This window comes from Camelus ferus, chromosome 4 (genome assembly GCF_009834535.1).
Source record: "Camelus ferus isolate YT-003-E chromosome 4, BCGSAC_Cfer_1.0, whole genome shotgun sequence".
Classification (NCBI taxonomy): domain Eukaryota; kingdom Metazoa; phylum Chordata; class Mammalia; order Artiodactyla; family Camelidae; genus Camelus; species Camelus ferus.
Genome location: NC_045699.1, coordinates 63,479,045 through 63,499,101, shown reverse-complemented (window position 1 = coordinate 63,499,101; position 20,057 = coordinate 63,479,045). Strand labels below are relative to the sequence as shown.

The 20,057-nt window shown below is 55.5% G+C and overlaps 1 protein-coding gene across 7 annotated transcripts in view; it reads right to left on the bottom strand.

The window, feature by feature from the left end:
* Positions 1–20,057, bottom strand: part of DAB2IP (DAB2 interacting protein) — a 189,949-nt gene that overhangs the window by 70,445 nt on the left and 99,447 nt on the right. For all 7 annotated transcript variants that reach the window (XM_032478345.1, XM_032478343.1, XM_032478348.1 and 4 more), the window contains exon 3: positions 10,735–10,883. In XM_032478345.1, coding sequence (XP_032334236.1) covers positions 10,735–10,883 — 149 coding nt within the window. The remainder of the gene's footprint in view (positions 1–10,734; positions 10,884–20,057) is intronic.

Sequence of the window (20,057 nt, the reverse complement as noted above, 5' to 3'; positions counted from 1 at the left end):
AAGCCCTCAGCCAGCCCAGCCGGAGCTCAGTGCCAGACTCAGCCACCTTCCCACAGGTGAGGAAGGCCCACCTCCACTGCCACCTCAGGACTTCCTCCTGCAGAGCCCAGGGTGGCCCTGGGACACTTCCCCAGCCCCATCTGGCGGCTGCCACGTTCTCTCATATGGGAGACATAAAACACTCTAGAAACATCTAGATGCAAATCCCATCTCTGCCACCCACCTGCTGTAAGATCAGGGCATGTGGCTTTTACCTGTCAGAGCCTCAGTTTCCTCACCTGTAAAACAGGGAGAGAGCAGGACTGTGCAATAGTGTAGAGCACAGACTTGGGAGCCAGGCTCCTTGCGTTTGAATCCCAGCTCCGTACTCCAGCACTGCAGCTCCAGGGATCACAACAGTGTGCAGCGCATGGGCTGAGGTGAGGATGGAGTGAGCTCCTCTCAGGGAAGTGCTGAGAGCAGGCCTGGCCCACGGGACCTGTCCATCATGTTAACTATTACACTAGAGAGGGCCCCAGCTTTGAGTCCAAAGAGACCTAGATTCTAAATCCATCACAAGGGTAATCCCCGATAAGTGATTTTACCCCTCCCAGGCCAGTTTCGGCACCTGTAAAATGGGGGGAGGATAACAGAGAGCAGTCCAGAGGATTAGAGATGCCGCACAGACGAGCCGCGGTGCTGGCACGCAGCAGACGCTCTATACACGGTAGGTAGTGTAGTGACCACATTACTGACCGAGCAGGTCGTCTGGGAAACGTCTGAGAGACCAGGAGGACAGTGGTTGGTGGCTGGCCTTAGATAATAAAGCCAGACCGCCTGGGTTTGAATCCCACCTACGAGCTGGATGACTCGGACAAGTGGCTCGGTCTCTCTGTGCCTCAACTTCTCTGTAAAATGAGGACAGTAATGTCCTTCAGAGTGTTGTTGTAAGGATGAAATAAGAAAATGCAGGAAAGGTGCCAGGCATGGAGCCTGGCCCATCACAGGTGGCCACGCAGGGGTGTGTGTGCGCGCGCGCACGTGTGTGTGTACAGGGGTGGGGGGGGCTGGTGATAACACAGTACCAAGAGAAGCTTGCACGAAGAACAGAGATGAAAGACATCTTGTCCCACCCTGCTCCATGGCTCCATCCCACGTCACCCCCAGGGACTTCATGACCTGCAGGCAGTGCAGCAAAGTCCAGGAAAGACAACACCCTGTGCTAGGTGCCTCCCCTCCAGGAATTCCGTAGTCCTGGGCACTGAGAGATTAGTTTTTGTTTTTGCTTTGTTGAGATGGGGAAACAGGCTCAGGGAGAAGCAGTCGGTGGAGCTGGGCCCCGGACCAGCTCTGGGTGACGGACTCAGGCTCCTTGCTGCTGACCTCTGCGGCAGCTGGCAGTGCCGGGGATGCGGCGGAAAGGCAGTTGTGGGTTCAGACTCCAGCTCCATGCCCCACAGGCCCAGGTTCTCCACGCCCCTCCCACCCCCAGCCTTCTCCCCCAGCAGGTCCCTGGCCACCTCAGTTGGGAACACAGCACCCCCTTGGCCCGGCCCTCCTGGGGGCCTCTGCACAAACACAGCACTCTCATCCCCGAGCCCAGACTCTCCAGGCTGCACTAAAAGACCTCCACTTCCACGTGGGGGCCAAGGGCACCCAGTCCAGCCATGAAACACTGGCTAGTCCTGTCCTCTGGGCTTTGGCTCATCGGACCTGGGCTTGAACCACACTACTGCCACTCACTTGATCCTGGGACTCCAGAGAGGAGGGACTACACCTCTCTGAATCCCCTGTAACTGGGAAGCCGGCAAGAGGAGTGGGCTGAGCCCTGGGCCTGGAGTGAGGAGACTCTTGCCCCTTCACCTTTCTGAGCCTCACCCACCTCACCTGTAGAAAGCGGACCACAAACACCCTAACTGCTCCAAGCACCGTTAGGAGACCTGGCCAGTGGTGTCAAAGCACTGTTCCCAGCGGGGAGCCCTTGGCAAGTACAGAAGGGGCGACTGGCGCTCCTGCAGGAAGGGGAAGGTTATCTCAAAAGGCATCACAAGCTTAAAAGGGAACGGCACAGCATGCTAATGGGGGGATTCTAGGCATCAACCAGGGAATGGGGTCCTCCAGTGTGTGACTCTGGGCCAGCCACATTCCCCTCTTGGAATTTCAGTTTCTACATTTGTGAAATGGGAAACAAAAACCCCCTTACCAAGAATCAATAAGAAAAGAGCAGTGCCTAGGCAAGCTGCGGGCACACACCTGGGACACAATCCTGCCCTCTGCAAAAGGAACAAACTTTGGGCAGCGGTTCTCAAACTTCGGGGAAACACCATTACTCCACCAGAGGCTAATTCAGAATGTCAAGGGTGGGGCCCAAGAACCTGCACTTTATCAGGGGCCAGGCCTGTGGCTTCCAAGACAGGAGTGGGTTTTATCAGAGCCAGTTCTGGGGAAGGGGGGATTGTTTCCTGATGAAACCTGAGGAAGGTGGAAAGGGGGGAAGAAGGGCAACAGGAGTGCAGGGTGGGGCTCTATTAATCAGTCTCCACCCCAGCCGGAAACAGTCATTGTTGAGGCGCACACATCCTTCACGTGCTAACAGTCTGCAGCTGCAGCACGAAGCTTTGATTATGAATGTCAAAAAGACGGAGCATGAAATTAACTCCCCCTTGGTCAACGGGCACAGGGTGACGCTGCACTAACTCACTGCCCTCAGCATGAAAACTCCCCATGACAATGTCGCATCCAATTAGAGCCTGTGCTCCCAGGGTGGCATCTGTATCTCTGCCCGAAGCACCCTTTTACTACCAGGCCCAGCAAACAAGGGCCCTGAGGCTGGGAGAAAGGCCAGGGCGACAGGCAGGTGATGTCCCGGGGTTAACTGGGTGGTGGCCAGAGCCAGTTGGGACAGGGGCTGGGGAGGGCCCCTCAGCTCCCCCATGGGGGCTGCCCACTGAGAAAGGGAGGTGGGGAATCACTGTGACAAGGAGTAACTCACCTGTCAGGGCACCTGATGTGGGGAAATGTGCAAACCCAACCTTCCATCTGAGCCAATTCCTGCCCCAGCAGCCTCACTGGAGAGATAGGAAGCTAAGACTCGTTGCCCTCCCGAGGTAGGATCACACCGAGGTAGCGGTGGAGCAGGCCCAGGAGCCAGGTTCCTGTGGCTCTGGCACTCTGTCTGCTCCAGCCTGGTCTGTGGCAGCCAGGGTAGAAGTGGCAGCAGGAGGGGTGGCGGGAGGTTGGGGGCAACAAAGCCCTGCTCAGGTGCCTTTGGGAGAACCGGGAAAGAGTTCTGGAGGCTGCCCTCTGGCCCCTCTCTTCCTACCAGTTTTTCTCTGGGCAGACCCTGAGCCCCTCCTCAAGGCACAAAGTGCTGTGTTAGAGCCTCCAGCCTCCCACCAGTCCCCCAGACAAGCTGCTACCAGCCAGTCTTCAAGGGGACGACCCCAGGAGTCAGGTGCATACAGGTTTCCTGAGCAGGGGTGAGTCAGGGTATCTGGGGACATCCTATTCTTAGCATGCCCCCAGGATCAGACTTGACCTCCAACCACGAGTTCATTTCTTACTCTTCCCCAGGACTGCACAGGGCATTGCCAGGTGGGCTGCCAGTGACCCTTGCAGGTGAGATTCCGTCTCCCTCTCCTTCCCCTAGGTTTTCACCCCACCACCTGCCTGGCTCAGAGGTGACTTCTGGTGTACCTCTGGTGGCTTCCACAGGGACCTGGCTTCTAGTTGCCAAGGAGAGTTCTTCCATGTGCATGCCCAGGGCATGTGGGGTGGACTGCAGAAAGGACTTGATAGGCAGCCGCGGCTGTGCCCTGGCTAAGTACGAGATGCTGGGCGCCCACTCAGGCTCGCACCACACCTCCCCACAAAGTACAGAGATTCCCTCTGTCTCAGGAGGGGATGGTCACACAGGCCACCCCTCCTGGCGCCCCCAGATGGGAAGGGCAACTTCTACATCATTACCATCACAACCGTCTCCTCTGGGATTCCAGCCAGTCCTCCGAGGTGGATGGGCAGGTGTGAACTCAGGTGACTCTACACAGAGTCACCTGGTGGGGATCAGGTCCTTTGAGAAGCTGCCTTAGGCTCTGGAATTGGGGGAGGGGTCCTGTAGGCAGCAGCCCAATGGCTGCTGGAGGGGTAGGAAAGGGGTTGGTTTCATTGTAGAGTGGCTGGTCATGGTCCCGTCCACAGCCCAGGCCAGGGCATGTCTCCCCACTGCTCTGGGGCCTCAGCAGGTAGGGGTGGTAAGTCTCACCTCCTTCTGGGCTTGCTCTCCACAGCTCACCCCCAGGCTGGGAACTCAGCCCAAACCACTCCTCGCAAATGGATAGACTGATGGCCAGAAGACACACTACTAGAGGTTCTTCACGGGAGGGGCGCTCTTCCACTCACCCACAGCCAGTCACCCCAGGAGGGTGGGCAGGGGAGGAGCCAAGTGCGCCCTGCCACTGGGAAGGAGTCCCCCACACCAGCGTGGGAGCTGCATGTCTTCCTTCTCGCATCTTTGGTCTCCCTATGACCTCCAGCCCTATTTTGTGGCCCTCTAAAATAGCCATTAATTACAGCCCAGTAATTAACTTTCTGGTTCAAGTAATATTTTGCAAAGGAATTCCATTAAAGAGTCGATCTGCATATCCTCAGACATGGGGCCTGGAAATAGGCAGCATTACTTGGGGAGAATGTGAAAAGCCCCACAGCACCCCTCAGGCCAGGCACCCAGGCCTGGGCTCCACTGGCACCTGAAGGCATGCGGGGACTCAGAAGGTGGCTGTCCTGATGGCCTGGAGATATGCTGAGCCCCGGGAGGTTCTCCTCAAGAAGGCACAGACAGTTTGCTCACAAAACTGGCCAGCTCAGTAGCCACATGCCCAGACAGTAACTGCACAGACGCACCCATGTGAGAGCTCAAACACAGAACACACCATACACATAGCGCGACAGGATGTGTGTAAACACACACAACACACGCACATGGTGGTAGACAGGTACACGTATGAAAAGAGACACAATAAGAATGGTAGCCAGCATTCACTGAGCACTTAGAATGAACCATATGCCCATATTCGACCTGCAAAAACAGCCACTTCACACAGTCCAACCCAATGTGAAGTGCCAGACACAATTCCAGATGCTTTACATGCGATTACTCATTTCAGATGCACAGACGTGTACAAGGACAATTACATGCAACGCACACACACCTTCATGACGGCAGGTGTGGGCTTGTATGACACACAGAAACATGCACTCACAGATGTATACATGCCCACAGACACTTGTACAGAGACAGGCCTCTCTAGCCTTTAAAACCCCAGCCCGGGGCCGATCGCATTCTTAGTAGCTCATTTTCATCGTTCCTAAAAATATTGCCCAGCTTAAATCTCTAGAAGATACACGAGGGAGCTGCAGATCTAAAAGGAGGTGATAAAAATGAGAAAGCAAAAATAAATTGGTTCTTCTCTATGTCCAGGTCATGTTCTGTGGCCTTCCCCTCCCTCTCTAGAGATGAGGTTCAGAATCAGGTGCTAATTCGTGGGGATCCAGTCAGCCCTGTCCCGAAGATGCCCACGGGGCTCCATGTACAATGCTGCAGGGGGGTCGGGCCTGGGTTCTGTGGTGGTCCCACCTCCACGCCTTTGACTGTGTCTCTCAGTTCCCTTGAATATAATAGCCCCTTCCCTGCCTACCTATTCTGTACGGCGCAAGACCTCTCAAAGTGCTGTGTAAATGCCAGGCCTCCTTATGATAATTCTCGGATTAAGAATTAAATCTGATTCCCTCATGGAAAGGAGAGCAGGCAAGGGGGAGCTGGGGGAGCCTTCCATGTAGGTAATTAATGAATTCCCTGCCTCACCACTTGGAAGGCAGAGCCTCGTCTAACAGAGATCCACCTACATGGGCCTTTCAGAGTTGAGGAGAGTCAAACAGGGTGACCGAGAATCGTGCCAGGGGCTTGTCAGAACGTTCAGAAGGCAAAGGACCGTAATAGACAAGACTCAAAAGCAGCACAACTGGCCATTAAACTCAGGAAAACAAAATTCAATCACTAACAAGTGAAGGAGTGCAAGTACCCCCAAAAATGTTATTTTTCTGCCTATACAAATGACAAAGACCAACCATTACAATGACAACACCCAATGTTTTTAAAGATGTAAGGAAACAGGTGAGTACCCTCAAAAACCTGAAGCTGTCCATATTCTTTGACCTAGTAATTCTAAGACCTTCTCCCATGGAAACAATCACTAATGCAGACAAAGATGTATAGTCAAGGACTGAAATACCAGCATCATTTTTAATGAAGAAAAACTAGACAGAACCTAAATGCCTAAATTATTAGAAACAAGTATGGCCCGAACGTCAGATGAAACAGTGAACTTTTAAAATTGATTTTTAAAACACATATAGGAGAGGTTTGCTTTCAGGCGTAGACAAGAACAAGGGTCATTCTGCTCAGCTATTTCTTGTGTTCAAAGTAGTAATGATCCTCTGACAGCCCCTCTCACCTCATGAGGGACATCTAGTATCATCTCTTGAACTCACAGTAACACCGCATGACTGCTTGTCATTTTCCCACTGCAGACGAGGAAACTGAGGCTCCCCAAGATGAAGTGACTTTTCCCTACCAATGTTAACTACAACTTATTGAAAACTTACAACATGCTTGTCTAACCTCTCTCACATGTTGTAAAATTTTAGAAACATTTAAGAAATGTGCAAGGCCCGGTGTTAGCTACTAAGGAAACAGCATTGCACAGGATAGGCATTTTCTCTTAAATACATGCTGACTCCATTAACACTAGTGTTTCCAATGACAGTATCATCGTCAGGCCCATTTTGTGGATGTGCAAACTGAGGCTCAGAAAGGTTAAGCGACTTGCCCCAGGAATGCCTGGCTTCGAATCCAAAGATCATATACTTCCCATTACTCCCAGAGACTGTCTAGGCTGCACAATCATCTCGACGTCACCAGAGGGAAGGCAGGAACTCTCTGTCTACAGCAGGGGAGGGAGAGAGTTGAGAAAACCCAGGCCTGGGTGCCCAGCCCCTCCTGCACCTCCTGTCAAAAAGTAAAGCAGGAAAACAGATCCCGTCTTCCATTTTCTTGGTTCCTCATCAAGCTTCCTCTCACCGCTCCAAAGAAATGCCTCACCCAAAGGGACAGAAATGATTCCTGCCCACTCAGGGCCAGCTGAAAGGCCCCACTGCCACTTCCAAATTACCTGCCTTCCTAGTCTTATGCTGCCTGGAAACCTACTGTTGGTAACTTGCAGGTGTGGGAACTGCAGGCAACACAAATATTCCTGGGAAGGGATAATCTGTCTCTAACTCCGCACATATCAGCCTTGCGTACCTGCACCTGGGTCGCCCACCTGTGTTGGGGGCCAGAGTCACAGAGAAGCAGTATCAGGGAGAAAAACAAAATAAGGAAAGCATAGTATTGCCAGCTGACCCTCCCAGCTATTCAAGAACGTTAATAAATAAATGAGTGACTTAGAAATTATCTTCTGGGAAGGCAGAAACATCACATCTGAGATTGCTTTTACCAACATTAAAACGGTCTTGTAAATGAAGCAGCAGCATTTCCAGCCTGCAAAACAAAAATGCTTTTGCCAGCACACCTTTCACCTGGAAAGCCTCCGAGCAGCATTCATTTCTGTCATCCAGGGGAAATGATTACCTGTCCCTGGTGCTTATTTCCAAATCCTCCAAAGAAGAAATGAATGTTGAGGGGCCCAATGACTTTGGAGACTGGCTGGGAACCTCCTCTGGGCTGTTTTCAGGGGAATAAGTACAAAGGCTCAAACCATTCCTGTAGTCCTCGAGGACCCCAGAGCTTGGCTGTGCCCACCAAGCCCTGTGGCTTGACCCCAGCCTCACCACCAGACATCAGCACCCCTCCCCCATCAGCATCTCCACACCTGGGGCAGACTCCTTTCCCAGCGAGCCGAAAGATCCCAGAAGAGAACCAATTGATTTCTAACCTCCAGATGAGAGAATCCCAATGCAAAAAAATAACCTCCCTAACAAAGCGGTTTGCGGAGCACAGCAGAGAGCATGCAACAAAGCCGCTTCAGGGGCCATAAAGCAGACAGATTCTTCCAGAGTCAGGACCCAGGTGGCCGCCCCTGAGTGCCCTGTGCTCCTGCTCCACATGGGGAGACTTCGGGGACCAGGGCTCACACTTGCCACCCTAGAAGCCCCCACCCCCCTTCACATGCCCATCCCGTCACAGAGGCTGGTGTCTCCGCACTTACCCCCTCCGTGTGTAGAGGCATGGCCGCCCAGTGGGGTCCCATGGAGCCAGGATTCAACCCCCTCCTCACTGCTAAGCCAAGCCAAAGGCAGCCGGCTCTGTCCTCCCAGCCTTCCATAGCACCACCGCACCACGTCAGAGTGGGGGGAGGCGCCTCTCCACCCGCCCAGGTTTGACCATGAGCCTGGGGGGTGGGGGTGGGGGTCGCCATAACTGGCTTTACTCACTCAACTCCAAACAGGACGACACCAGGGACTGGCCCGGAGAAATATCTGCCCATCCATCCCAGCAGCAGCCGATAAATCTATTTCTAAGCAAAGCAACAAATCAGGAGACCCCAGTCCTAGCAAAGCCTATTTCAGCTCCAAGGCTGGATAGAAGGATTTCCAACTCAGTCTCACTGCCTGTCCGTGGGAAATCTGGGCTCCCTTCCTGTGCCAGAGAAGCCACCAAGCCAGATTTTGTTTATAGAAAATTAATAAGACAATTCCACACCACTGCCAGTGACATTCTGCTCCAATCACTACCGTTTACCACCGTTTCTAGAAACAGACTTGTAATTTTACTCCCTATCCCCCTACTCCATGCCCCTTCAGCCCGTGGCAAACCTGACCTGAGGCCAAGCTGTGCAGGACCTGCTCGAGGTCATCTCGGCCATGCCCCGACCTCTGGCCAGGGTTGCCAGCCGACCGCCTGCCAGCGTCTCAGTGCGGGCTTCCCGCTGGAGGGAGGTAAACATGGCATGCACGCTGTCTGCTCCCGGGAGGGCAGACACTCAGAGGCCGGACCGCCTGCTGTCTCTCCAGCTCCCCGGACAACCAACACATGCACACAAAACGGGGTACGTACACAAGCCCCCGCATACGGGTGCAGAGAGTCCTGACCCCCACCAAGGAAAGCGCAGAGAAGGGCATGTTCCCGGGGTAGAAAGCCGGAGGAAGGGGCCGGGCGGAGAGAGGAAATCAGCAAACCCGGTGGCCTGCCGCCCAGACAATAACAAAGATGGGAATCGAGATTTTCAAAGACGCAGTGGCTGCACCCAGCGCTGAGCTCTGGCCTGGCTAAATCTTCCTGCCAGGGCACGCCTGGTCCCCTGGGGCACCACAGCCATCAGAGAAAGGCTGAGGGTCCTGCCTTGGGCTGGGCTTGGCAGCTGGGGCAGGAAACCAGCTGCAGGCAGTGGTGAGGATGCATTAGAGAGAGCAGCTCTGGGCTGATGAAAATTAAAGGTCTCGTAATTCTCTTGAACGATGGAAGGGGTTCTCTTTGAGAAAATGCTAGGGGTCAGTTAAATAGTCACTCAACCTTGGACAGGACTTGGGCTATAACTTGTACTCCTCTGATCGCTGGAACCAAGGGGGAGGGTAAAGACAATTTCATTCTACCTGTGCCTCTCCTACAGGGAGTGCCAACTCACCAATCATACACAGGAGCACAGCCCTATGAAGGAAGGCAGATGCCAGGGGCCTGAGATGTGGGGGCTGAATGCTGAAAAGGCTCCTTGGTGCCTGCCCGTTCTTTCACCTCCACTTAGCTGAGCAGGGACACGTTCTAACTGGCACCAGAATCCATCACTATGCCTGTGCCCAAGCAGAAAGGTGCCAGGACTGGCACAGCCCTAGGAGGGAGACCTGGGCCCCAAGAGGCTGTGTCCGCCCAGTGCCCCCGCACGCAGACAGGATGGCTTGCCCTTGCGAGCTGAAGCCTGCTTCTTGCCAGTGACTCCTGGCAGGCTGAACCACCTCCTCCCTCCCCTCCTCTGCCCCACAAGCCACCTCCCCTTGGAATTTCCACACCTGCTTCTGGCTTGCCCAGGAAAAGGAAACAGGGAACAGGAGACACCCCTGGGAGTGAAGAGGTGAGGGAGGGAAGCAGCTGCCTGGGCTGAAAAGGATGAGGCCCTTCTTCCTTGGCCTCAGGCAATGCCCCTGAGCTCAGGGCCCCGGCACTGCCCACTCTGCCCGTCCCAGCCCCCAGCGGAGCACGCGCCCTACTTCGAGCAGATGTGCCCCCTAAGCGGCCCAGCCCCCTGCTCCTCCCCTCCAGATGTTCACCGTTTTCCTCACTGCTGGGTCTCCGCAAAACCCAGCATCAAATGCCTTTTGTATCGGACACTCAAGGGCTCCAGAGACAGGGGGATGGATCCTGGGGTGGAGGCGCCACTTCGGTCCCCAGCTCTGGGCACTGCACTGCCCGGGAAACAATGCCCACCTCAGCCAGGCAAGGCAGGACTTCTCGGCGAGGACACTTCCCGCTCGGCCTCGTCCCGGGGCTCGGGCACCCGGTCCTCACCCCCGGGGGAGAGGGAAAGGTCCTCCCGTCGGGCGCCCCCCGTCCGAGGTGGCCCCACAAGTTGCCGGAGGGCGGCGTGGGGTGCCCTCGCGCTTTCGGCGCGCCCCAGCCCGGGCTCTGGCTTTGTCCCCGCGCCCTCCGGGGCGCATCCCGGGGCGGCGGCGCGCGGAGGCCGGCCCGGGCGCCGGCGGCGGCGGGCTCACCTCTCATTGTCCGCGGCGGAGGCGGCGGCAGCGGCGGCAGCAGCGCTCCGGAACCCCGGCAGGATGTGGCGGAAGCTGTGGTTGCGGTCCAGCTTGGGCTGGCTCTTGGTGCGCTTGATGGAGCCCTTGAGGCGGCGGCTGAGGAAGCCCTGCGCGCGGGGCGACAAGAGGGGGAAGGGGAGGCGGGGTTAGCGCGGCGGCAGCGGCGGGCCCGGGACCCGCGCGGGACCCGCGCCCTGGCTCGGGCGGCCGTGCGGCCGAGGGCGGGCGCGGGACCGGGCTCGGGCTCGGGCTCGGCCCCAGCAACTCACGGCCCGCGCCGCCCGCCCGCCGACCGAGCGCCGACGGCCCGGCCCGCGCAGCGCGGCCCAGCCCACCCCGCGCCGCTCGCCTGCCCGCCCGCCACGTCGCCCCCGCCCCCTAAGCCGCTGTTGCCATGGCGACGCCGAGCCGAGCCGCGCCGGCCGCGACCGAGGACGCCCGAGCCCCCCGGGCGCGGGGACGGGGGGAGCCCCCGGGACCGAGGGGGCGGGGCTGCAGAGGGGCGGGGACCCATGGAAGCCTCGGTGGCGGCACCCCCAACACCTCTTCCCAAAACAAGGTCACACCCCCCCACCCACCGGGAGAAATCCACGCCCCCCACGCCGTCCAGGATTGCCAAAAGCGCCTTCCTCCACCGGCTAGGTCGGTGTTCTCAGCCAGGTTGTACAAATCGGGGAAACTGAGGCTCCGCGAGCAGGTGTACGGTCCTCTGGGGGGAACAGCTGGCCAGCGCAGCGCCTGGTAGTACCCTGGCCACCTGGACCGACCCCTAACCTGGGCGCCTCTCCTTTCTCAGGCAAATGCCACTGGCCCTCAGGGTGGAGCCCTTTGCCTGGAACTGTTGTACCCCAGCAGGGGCAATCACCCTGGGGACAGGGTGACTTAGTGTCTAGCTTAGGGAGGGAGGGAGGGTTTGCTGAATATCCCCACTGCATGTTTCAAGATTTGGAGCCAGGTGTGAGGGAAGGCCGGACCTTCTCTAGAGGAACTATTGCCTGGAGCACTCATGACTCGTGGAGGATAGGGGCCCGCTCCTGGGAGGAGTATGGCAAACCTCAGCTGGGCCCCCCATTCAGGCCATTCATCCCTCTGTCAGGCTGCATTGGACTCAGGCCAGAGCATAACTCAAGCCCAACCCCCAGAGCGCCAGGTCTAATAGAAGAGACAGTATTTGGTACAGCAGCTCCCTTTACAGGTGATGGGGTAGATTTAAGGGCTCAAGGGGCCACAGCCTGGGGTGTTTTGTACCACCCTTCAGGCAGCTGGAAGGAGAGAAAAACTGAGGGAAGGGAGATTCTCTGAGGATGGAGTTGTCTGAGAGGGATTCTGGGGACTCACCCACTCCAGCCTCATTTCTAGGTGATAAAAAGACAGAATAAAGTGGGATATTGACTCATTTTGAAGTTAATATTGTACACAATCTGAACACCACATTTCATCCATCACACAGTAAAGGGTGGGCTTGGCAGCCCTCTCTGGTCTAGGGGGAGAGCTGGACATTTGACGCAGGCCATGCCCTCACTAGGCCTGTCCATCACCAAGGCCCTAGCACCCTGGAAAGGATGAGGGCAAACACTGGCTACACATGTCATCTCATGTCACCTGCACAAACAGAAATGACAGAGAAACAGTATCCCTTTCTGCAAATGAAGAAACTTTGCTCAGAGAGGGGAAGTGACTCACCCAAGGACACACAGCTTCCAGGCCTGCCTAATGCCAGAGCTCTTCCCATAGGATCCTCCTCTTCTGCCCACACTCTTCAGCTTTCCATTTTCCTATCTTTCTGCTGCTACTTTTTCCTCTCCCTCAATGTCTCCTGTCCATAGGAGACCTATCCCTGTGGCCACCTGTCCAAATTCTGCACATCCTTCAAGGCCCAGCTGAAATGCCACCTCATTCAGAATGCCTTCCCAGGCAGTGGCATCCAAATGGACTCTCACCTCTGCAGCCTGGTATCACCCACCAAGGTACTCTGATCATCTGCAGTTCTCTTAGGGGTTAGGGGCCACAGGAGGGACCCTCCTCCAGAAGGGTGACCCACGGACAGGACAAGTCCTAATGTGGAGGGACCACAAATGGTGGCAGGCCGGGGGAATAGTAGGTTCTCTGGGAGACACAGCATGAAGGCAGGGACCTACACCTCCACACAAGCTCTGGGCTCTCCCAACCTTGGCCTCTTGCCAGGTGTGTGTGTGGTGTGAGGGGGAACACACCTGGCTAACTTGGATGGACTCTTCTCTCACAGGTGTTATTGTCAAGCAAATTCCCCCAATGGGCTTGTAATTTTTCTTGGCTTTTATTTTTTATGCTGATGAACATTTCACAATTTTTACACTCTTGTGATACAAAGAACCACGAAGCATGTTTCAAATTTATGTAGCTCATTCTGTAGCAGTATGGACAGCTTTATTCTATTTCTGAGGTTTTTTTTTCCCCAAAGCTTCCTTCCTTCTAGGAGGTTGAGTGGGTCACGAATCACTTCGTCCTCTCCACCCCCACCCATCAAGGCTACACTTAATGTTCCTCTCAGAAGCATTACTTGTCATCCATGAAGCCTACTCTGAACATACCTCCCCCTACCCAAACAGATAACTGGGCTCTCAGATCATTGAGACCTTGGAGTCCCAAACTCTCTATAACATTCACTCATTTATCAAGAGCCAACTATGCGCTAGACACAGTGACCAAGACCACCACAAACACTATGAGATGAGTGGTGTACAGATTAACAAGAGGACAGGGAGGTCACATTCACCGGGCGGGTAATTCTTCAGGGAAAGGGGAAGACCCCTGTGAACCTCCACCACACATCACATGTCCACCCCAAAGGACCTTGTGTTCCCAGAGGACCCAGCTTAGGGGTCTACACATGGCAGGCTTAACAAATGCTCATCATCCCAGAAAGCCACAGCTGGAAGGGGACTCAGATCCAAAAGACTTACAAGGGTAGAATAAGGCCCAGAGAAGGAAAGGGTCTTTCCCACGATCACACAGCAAGGTTAATCGAAGACCCTGGACTCCAGATCCCTGCTCTGCCCAGCCTCACAGCTTGCTTACTGACCTCCTTCAGAGGGTGGAAGGACAAGGATGGCTCCTCACCCAGCCCTGGATGAAGAGAGGCAAGCCTTTTTTCCTGTCCCTTCATGGGCAGGTCCCAGGACATGATTTCTCAAGGCAGTTGCAGCCCCAAACTCGGGAAGAGGAACTGACTGGCCTTCAAATCAGAAACCCTTCTAGACCCAAGTCAACCTTTAGTGAGGGGCAGTGGGTGAATCATGTCCCCTTTTGCAGTAAAACGAGGTTCCTAATGCTCACTTTCTAGGACTGTGGTGAAGCCTGCTGACAGCCAGCGGCTGAGAGCTGGGAACGGGGGCAGGCAAACGGGACTCAAATCCAGCTCCACAGACCCCTGGCCACGAGGTGGTGGGCAAGGCCCTTTACCTCTCTGGGAAATGGGTAGCAACTGCAGTGATGATTAAGCAGCACAAACAAAGCTCTGGACACCCCCTCTTTCCACACCCCTAGGGCCTGACTTCATCCCACCTTCTCCAGGAGGCTACCCCTGACCACATACTCCGGCCCCTCACACCCCTCAGGCCAGCTCAAGTCCTTTCACCCACCTGTGTTCAAATCTTAGTTCATATAAGCTGTGGGCAAGTGACTGGACCTCTCTGAGCCTCAGTGTCCCTATCTGTAAAATGGGCTAAGAATGATATCTACTCTGTAGGGTTGTAGGAAGGATTAAGTGAGGTAAGGTACCACAGTAAAGAGGTAAATACTAAGCAACGAAACACAGTAGCTACCAGTGTTTATTATTATTATTATACCGATGTTGGATCTCATACAATCCCTGATTTTTGCCCCAAGAAGGTGTGTGATCACCACAGGTGGGAGTCTGTCTGGACTCCCCGAGGGACTTGAAAGCAACATGGCAGCGGGGACAGGGCTGGTGTCACACAAGCCTGGTGAATGAATGAACGTGCTTGCAAAATTGTCCCAGAGCCACAGAATACCATTCAGTTTGGTAGTTTTGAACTCTTTTAAACAAGCACTTTCTTCTAAAGCAACCTCACAGAGACTCCGGAGGTTCAAAGTGCTCAGCCAGGCAGGGCTGCTCAGGCGGGGGCCTCAGCTGTCATTCACGGGAGCAGGCACTGATGCCTAAAGCTCAGCGAGGCGCCCGCACGGTGTGCGGGGGCCAAGGACGGGGTGCTCTGCCTCTGCTAAAGCAGTCCCGCCCCCCTGCGCCTCTCAGGCAGCTGTGCCACTGCAAGCCACCGCTGCCACAGGTCAGCAAGGGCCCCAGGGGCTTTTGCAAGAGGCTGCTGCCTGGTGTCACCACCCCCAGCCCTTTGGTGACTGAGTGTGGACAGCGGCTGTAGCCTCTGTCCCTCTCTGTGACAGCTCACTGCCCGTGCGGACATCCTCCCTCCCAGCTGATCCGCAGGCCCCTTGGACTTCCATCCATGTCAGTGACCAAAGTGCAAGAAAGTCCTGAGTGGAGGACAGAGGCGCCATGGGGTCTCTGGCTGGAAGGACGCAAGTTCTCAGCAGCTCCCCCATCCCTGTTCCTGACACTCCGGCTCTCCGCCACCATGCTGACCCTGGCTCACGATGCTGCTTCTCTAGGAAGTTCTGGGAGACTTTCTTAAAGGCCTTTCAGAATTCCAGACACATGATTTCTTCATTCACCATTTCAATCAATTCCAGGTGATGAGGATGATGATAAATGACCAGTTACCGAGCTCAGCCCTGCCAAGTCGCTATGCCCGGGGCACTCACTGAACACCTCCCAGGCCCTAGGAGGGGATGCCTAGGAGAGCCTGATGCCCCCTATGGGGAATCCTCCTGAGGACGTGTGCTTCAGAATTCAGGGTGTGTGGGGTTTTCAAGTGGGGAAACACAGGCTCAGAGAATTTAAGCCACTTGCTGAAGGTGGCTGAGCTGTCAGGTGCAGAGCTGGGGCTGTAACCAGGAGAGTTCTAGCCCCTGGGGTGGGCAGCGCAGGGACCACTCTTACACACTCCCGAGTGCCACACATGCACACTTGTGCATGCATGTGCACGCGTGTGTGCGCACACACACTCACGCGTGAGTCAAAGGCCAGAACGGGAACGGACAGCTCAGCCCATCCTCCCCGAGCCCCGGGCACCGTGCTGGGCCTGCAGAAAGGAGTTATAAAGGGAAGGTGTTTCTCCCTGAGTGCAGGGCTATCACCCAGGGCTCACAGGTGAGGACCTGGAGGCTCAGGGAGGGGAGACTTGCTGAGGCCCATCCTCGCGTGTGCCTCACTCCCCACACAGAAGGCAGCACCTGGGGGTCATGCGTTTGCATTCCAGCACCACCACTTGGGCACCCGGGAGCCACATGTCACCACTGGTCTCTGAGCCACTTTCTCACCTGAGTGTAAAGCCCTCAGCACCATGCCTGGCACATAGGAGGTGCTCTATCAAGGACCAGTCCTTCCCCCAACTGCATTTATTTGGTTCTGCATCCTCAGTCCAGCCTTCATCACCTCCCTTTTAACACACTGACTCTGGGTCACTGCAGATAGGTGGGTGGGCCTGAGCTGCCTTTGACTCCCACTGAGCCCTCAGCTGCCCACCCTGGGCCCCTGAGACAGTGCTCAGGGTGAGGGCAGAACCCCGTGGCCCTCCCTCAGCCCAGCCCCAGCTCCTCCTCTATGGCTATTTCTAAGGGCTGCACCCAAACAGAAATCCTTCAAAGAAGGAGGCTGTTTTCACAAGCGTGTCTCTCAATTTCTTTCAGAGGCTGTATGCAAATGCCAAAAGCACACCTAAATAAACACGAAAGGGAGGGGAAGATCCCATCCAGGTATCAGCGCCTCTCAGCCCCAGGAGAGGAGATATGCTGCGCCCAGAGGCCGGCTGGCAGACCTGACACCTTGGCAGGCTGGTAAGGACATCTCCCCCCACCCGGGCACAGGCTCCCGGAGAGGGCTGGGGTGGTGCACAGTCCTGCTTCTGGGGTCACAGGGTGAGAGCTGGGAGGGCCACAGCAGGCAGCCAGGCCAATGCCTGAATGACACAGATGAGGCACCAAAGGCCCAGAGTCACCAAGCAGTGCAGTTGGCAGAACCTAGTTTCCCTCTCTCTTTGCCCGGTGCTCTCCACAACACCAGCACGCTTCTAGAACCTCCCAGTCTCCCTGTGTTTCCTCTTCCCAGGCCTCAGTCTTCCCATCTGTATTACAAGGAGCTGGGTTGGGTGATCACCGAGCTCCTTTCCAGCGCTGATTTTTGATGATTCTCTAAAGCTAGAGCAGCTGCCTTCCACAGCTGGGCTCTCTCACGCTTGGCCCTAGCAGTACCAGCACATTCTGTGGCTTTGCCTGAGTCCTTCAGATGCAAAATTCCTCCTGCCCTCTTCCTCTGTTCCTGGGGCTCTGCCCTCAGCAAGCCGCCAGGCCTCCGTGGCCTCCTCCCCTGGGAGGTATACACCATCAAAGAGGGTCCCGGCTGGAGAATAACTCAGTAACAGTGGAATTTCAGGCACTGTAACAGGTAAAAGAGGGGAGGAATGTTAAGCCAGGATCGAGTTGGTGCCTTCCTGGTGGCCACCTACTCACAGGCCACCCTAGGCCCAGAGAACCTTCCCTAAGCCCCTGCCAGCGCTCCTTTGAACGGAAGACCTCCACACTCCACCTTACCCAGAGAAGGCAGCCGGACTACTCAGGTCACACAAAGGGAACCAATTCACAGGCCATGAGAGCCAGGAGGGGGCTGAAGCCTGACACTCAAGGATCACTCTTGTATTAATGTATTTCCTGGATAACTACCCCCAAACATGCTCACGTGGAGAAATACTCAGGGCCAGAAACACACCCAAGTTCAAGGACATGCATGGGGCACATGGCGGGGGCATGGCCACAAAGAAATGCACATATAAGCATAAGCCTCCCCAGCACCACCTGATACACAAGCGTAAACACACAGATACACACAAACACATGTGCACGCTGAACATACACAGCCATGAAACACACAAATAAACATACAAAATACTGAGACAGGCTCACAAGTGGACACATACACTCAGCTGTCATCAGGCACTCACGGAATTACGCTGACACCCAGGCCAAACACGCTGGCCCACGTGTGCTTACGTTCACAGCCAGAGCAGAAAGGGAACGTGGCTGGGTAAGCTCTACAGAGCCGGGAGTCCAGATCTTGGGTCCAAGGTGGGGACAACAGCTCCAAGCTGCTGCCACCACAATGCCGCCTGCTGTGCGGGCAGGGCCTCACTTTGTGCCAGTCTCCGAGGATGACCTATTTGCTTCTCTCACACCCTGAAAACTGTCTTCACAGCTCCCTGAACGTGTGGTTTCTGGAAGCCTGTGGCCTGGCAGGTTGTTCTGCAGGGCCCTACGCCTCCCCAGAGCTGGAGACCCCTGCCCCAAACACCTCTCCTTCTGTTCATCACCACACCTGAAACCCTACCGTTTGACACACATCTTTAGGTCCTAGACTTACCTCGATCTCTAGGAATCCCCAGGTGGAATGCAGATACCTCCCCTCCCCTTTCCCCAAGAGGCATGGTAGCAGAAGGTTCCACCACTGACTTAAAGGCCACAGGCCTCAGGCCAGTGACCTAACTGTCTGAGCCTGTCTCCTCTTCCATGAAACAGGGACAACGGTAGTCACTTCATGGTTTGTTGTAATGAGCTGAGTGAGGTCACGCATGGAAAGAACTTAGCCCATTTCCCGGCACACAGGAAAAATACTCGCTACTATCATCATCACTGTCATCGTTTTTATTGCTCAGACTTTGTTCGGCCACCAGGGGCCAGCCCAGCAATTAGCCAGAAGGAAATAGAGGGCAGAACTTCCGAAGCAATCTCTAGGACCCAAATCGCCTTTGATGGAGAAGGCGGCTGGTCACTAGCTCACTCAGGGCGTGTTTCCTGAGCCTCACCACGCGCTGAGCCCTGAGAAGGGCTGGCTTTCTGCCCTCAAGGGTCCCACGGTCCAGCTGGAGAGGTGTCCTAGGCACCGGCAGGCACCTCCCTGCTGCTTTGGCTGCCTCCAACCCTGCCAGCCTCCTCTGGTTATTCTCCAGGGGCACCCAGTGGGACCTTTGAAAAAGCAGATAAGATTCTGACACTAACCAGCTCCACCTCCATCCACAGCTCCTCACAGCTCCTGGGATGAAAGCTGAGTTCCTTGGTGAGGACCGAGGCCCCTCCTGATCTTCCGCCTGGGCTGTGTCCCCAGTGGCTTCAGTGGCATTTTTGAAATTGCCAGCTTCTCCTGCCACAGGTCCTTGGCACAGGCTGTTGCCACTGTCTGGAACAGAGGCCCCCTTTGCCCAGGGGGCCCTGCACACCCTTCAGTCTCGCCTCAGCCTTCTCCTCAGATTAGTCCAGATCACCCTGCAGACCTATCACTGTTGTAGTTATACATGTATTTATTTCATGCCTCCCTCCCCCACAGGATTCTGGGGGCCACTGCAACCTGGGTCCCTAGTGCCTGACACCTGGCAATTATTCCATAAATACTTCCTAAATGAATTAACAAATATTTATGATACAAAAGAAAAAGGAGAAAGGCAGAGAATGTGCTCCGGGAGGCTTTTTAAGGGATTCCACTTGGGGTCAATCTGGGTGGGCTTCCTGGAGGAGGTAGATTTGCGGGCATAATAGGAACATTGAAGGTGAGGCAGTGTGTGGGCTTGCTGAGATTACCTGGGGCAGGGCAGCCTACACGGGTATTCCAGGCAGAATCACAGCACAGGCAACGGTGCGGAGCTAGGACAGCAGCGAGTTTGGCTAGTTTGGAAGCCCCTGCAGTGGCCACAAAAGTTACACACCCGAGCCCAGGCTCATAACATGGGGCATACAACCCCCTCCCCAGTGCATAGGACACCCAGGTCAGGGGGCCCGTAAGGAGTCTAGAAGAGGGAGTGGAGCACGCAGTGGGGAAGAGGGTAGGGGTGTGAGGGTGGGAGGAGGAAATGAGGGTGTCAGAAGGACCCCCCTGGTACCTGCCAGTGCCCAGGACTGAGCGGCATCAGTGAACAGAAATCAGACACTGGTTCCTAAGGGGTGTGAGAACCCAGAGCAGCCAGGAGTACTCCCTGCCCCATCAATCCCCTGGCTGGCCAACATTTGCCTTAGCCTCATAAGCCCACCCCGGGGGTCCAGGCAGCCACAAACACTTCATCAGCTCTTTAAGCCCTTGGCCAGCCCTGAACTCAGGGTGGAGAGTCCAGCACCCAGGGCCGCCTTGTTTCAGGAAAACCAGACTTCATCAGGGAGCCACA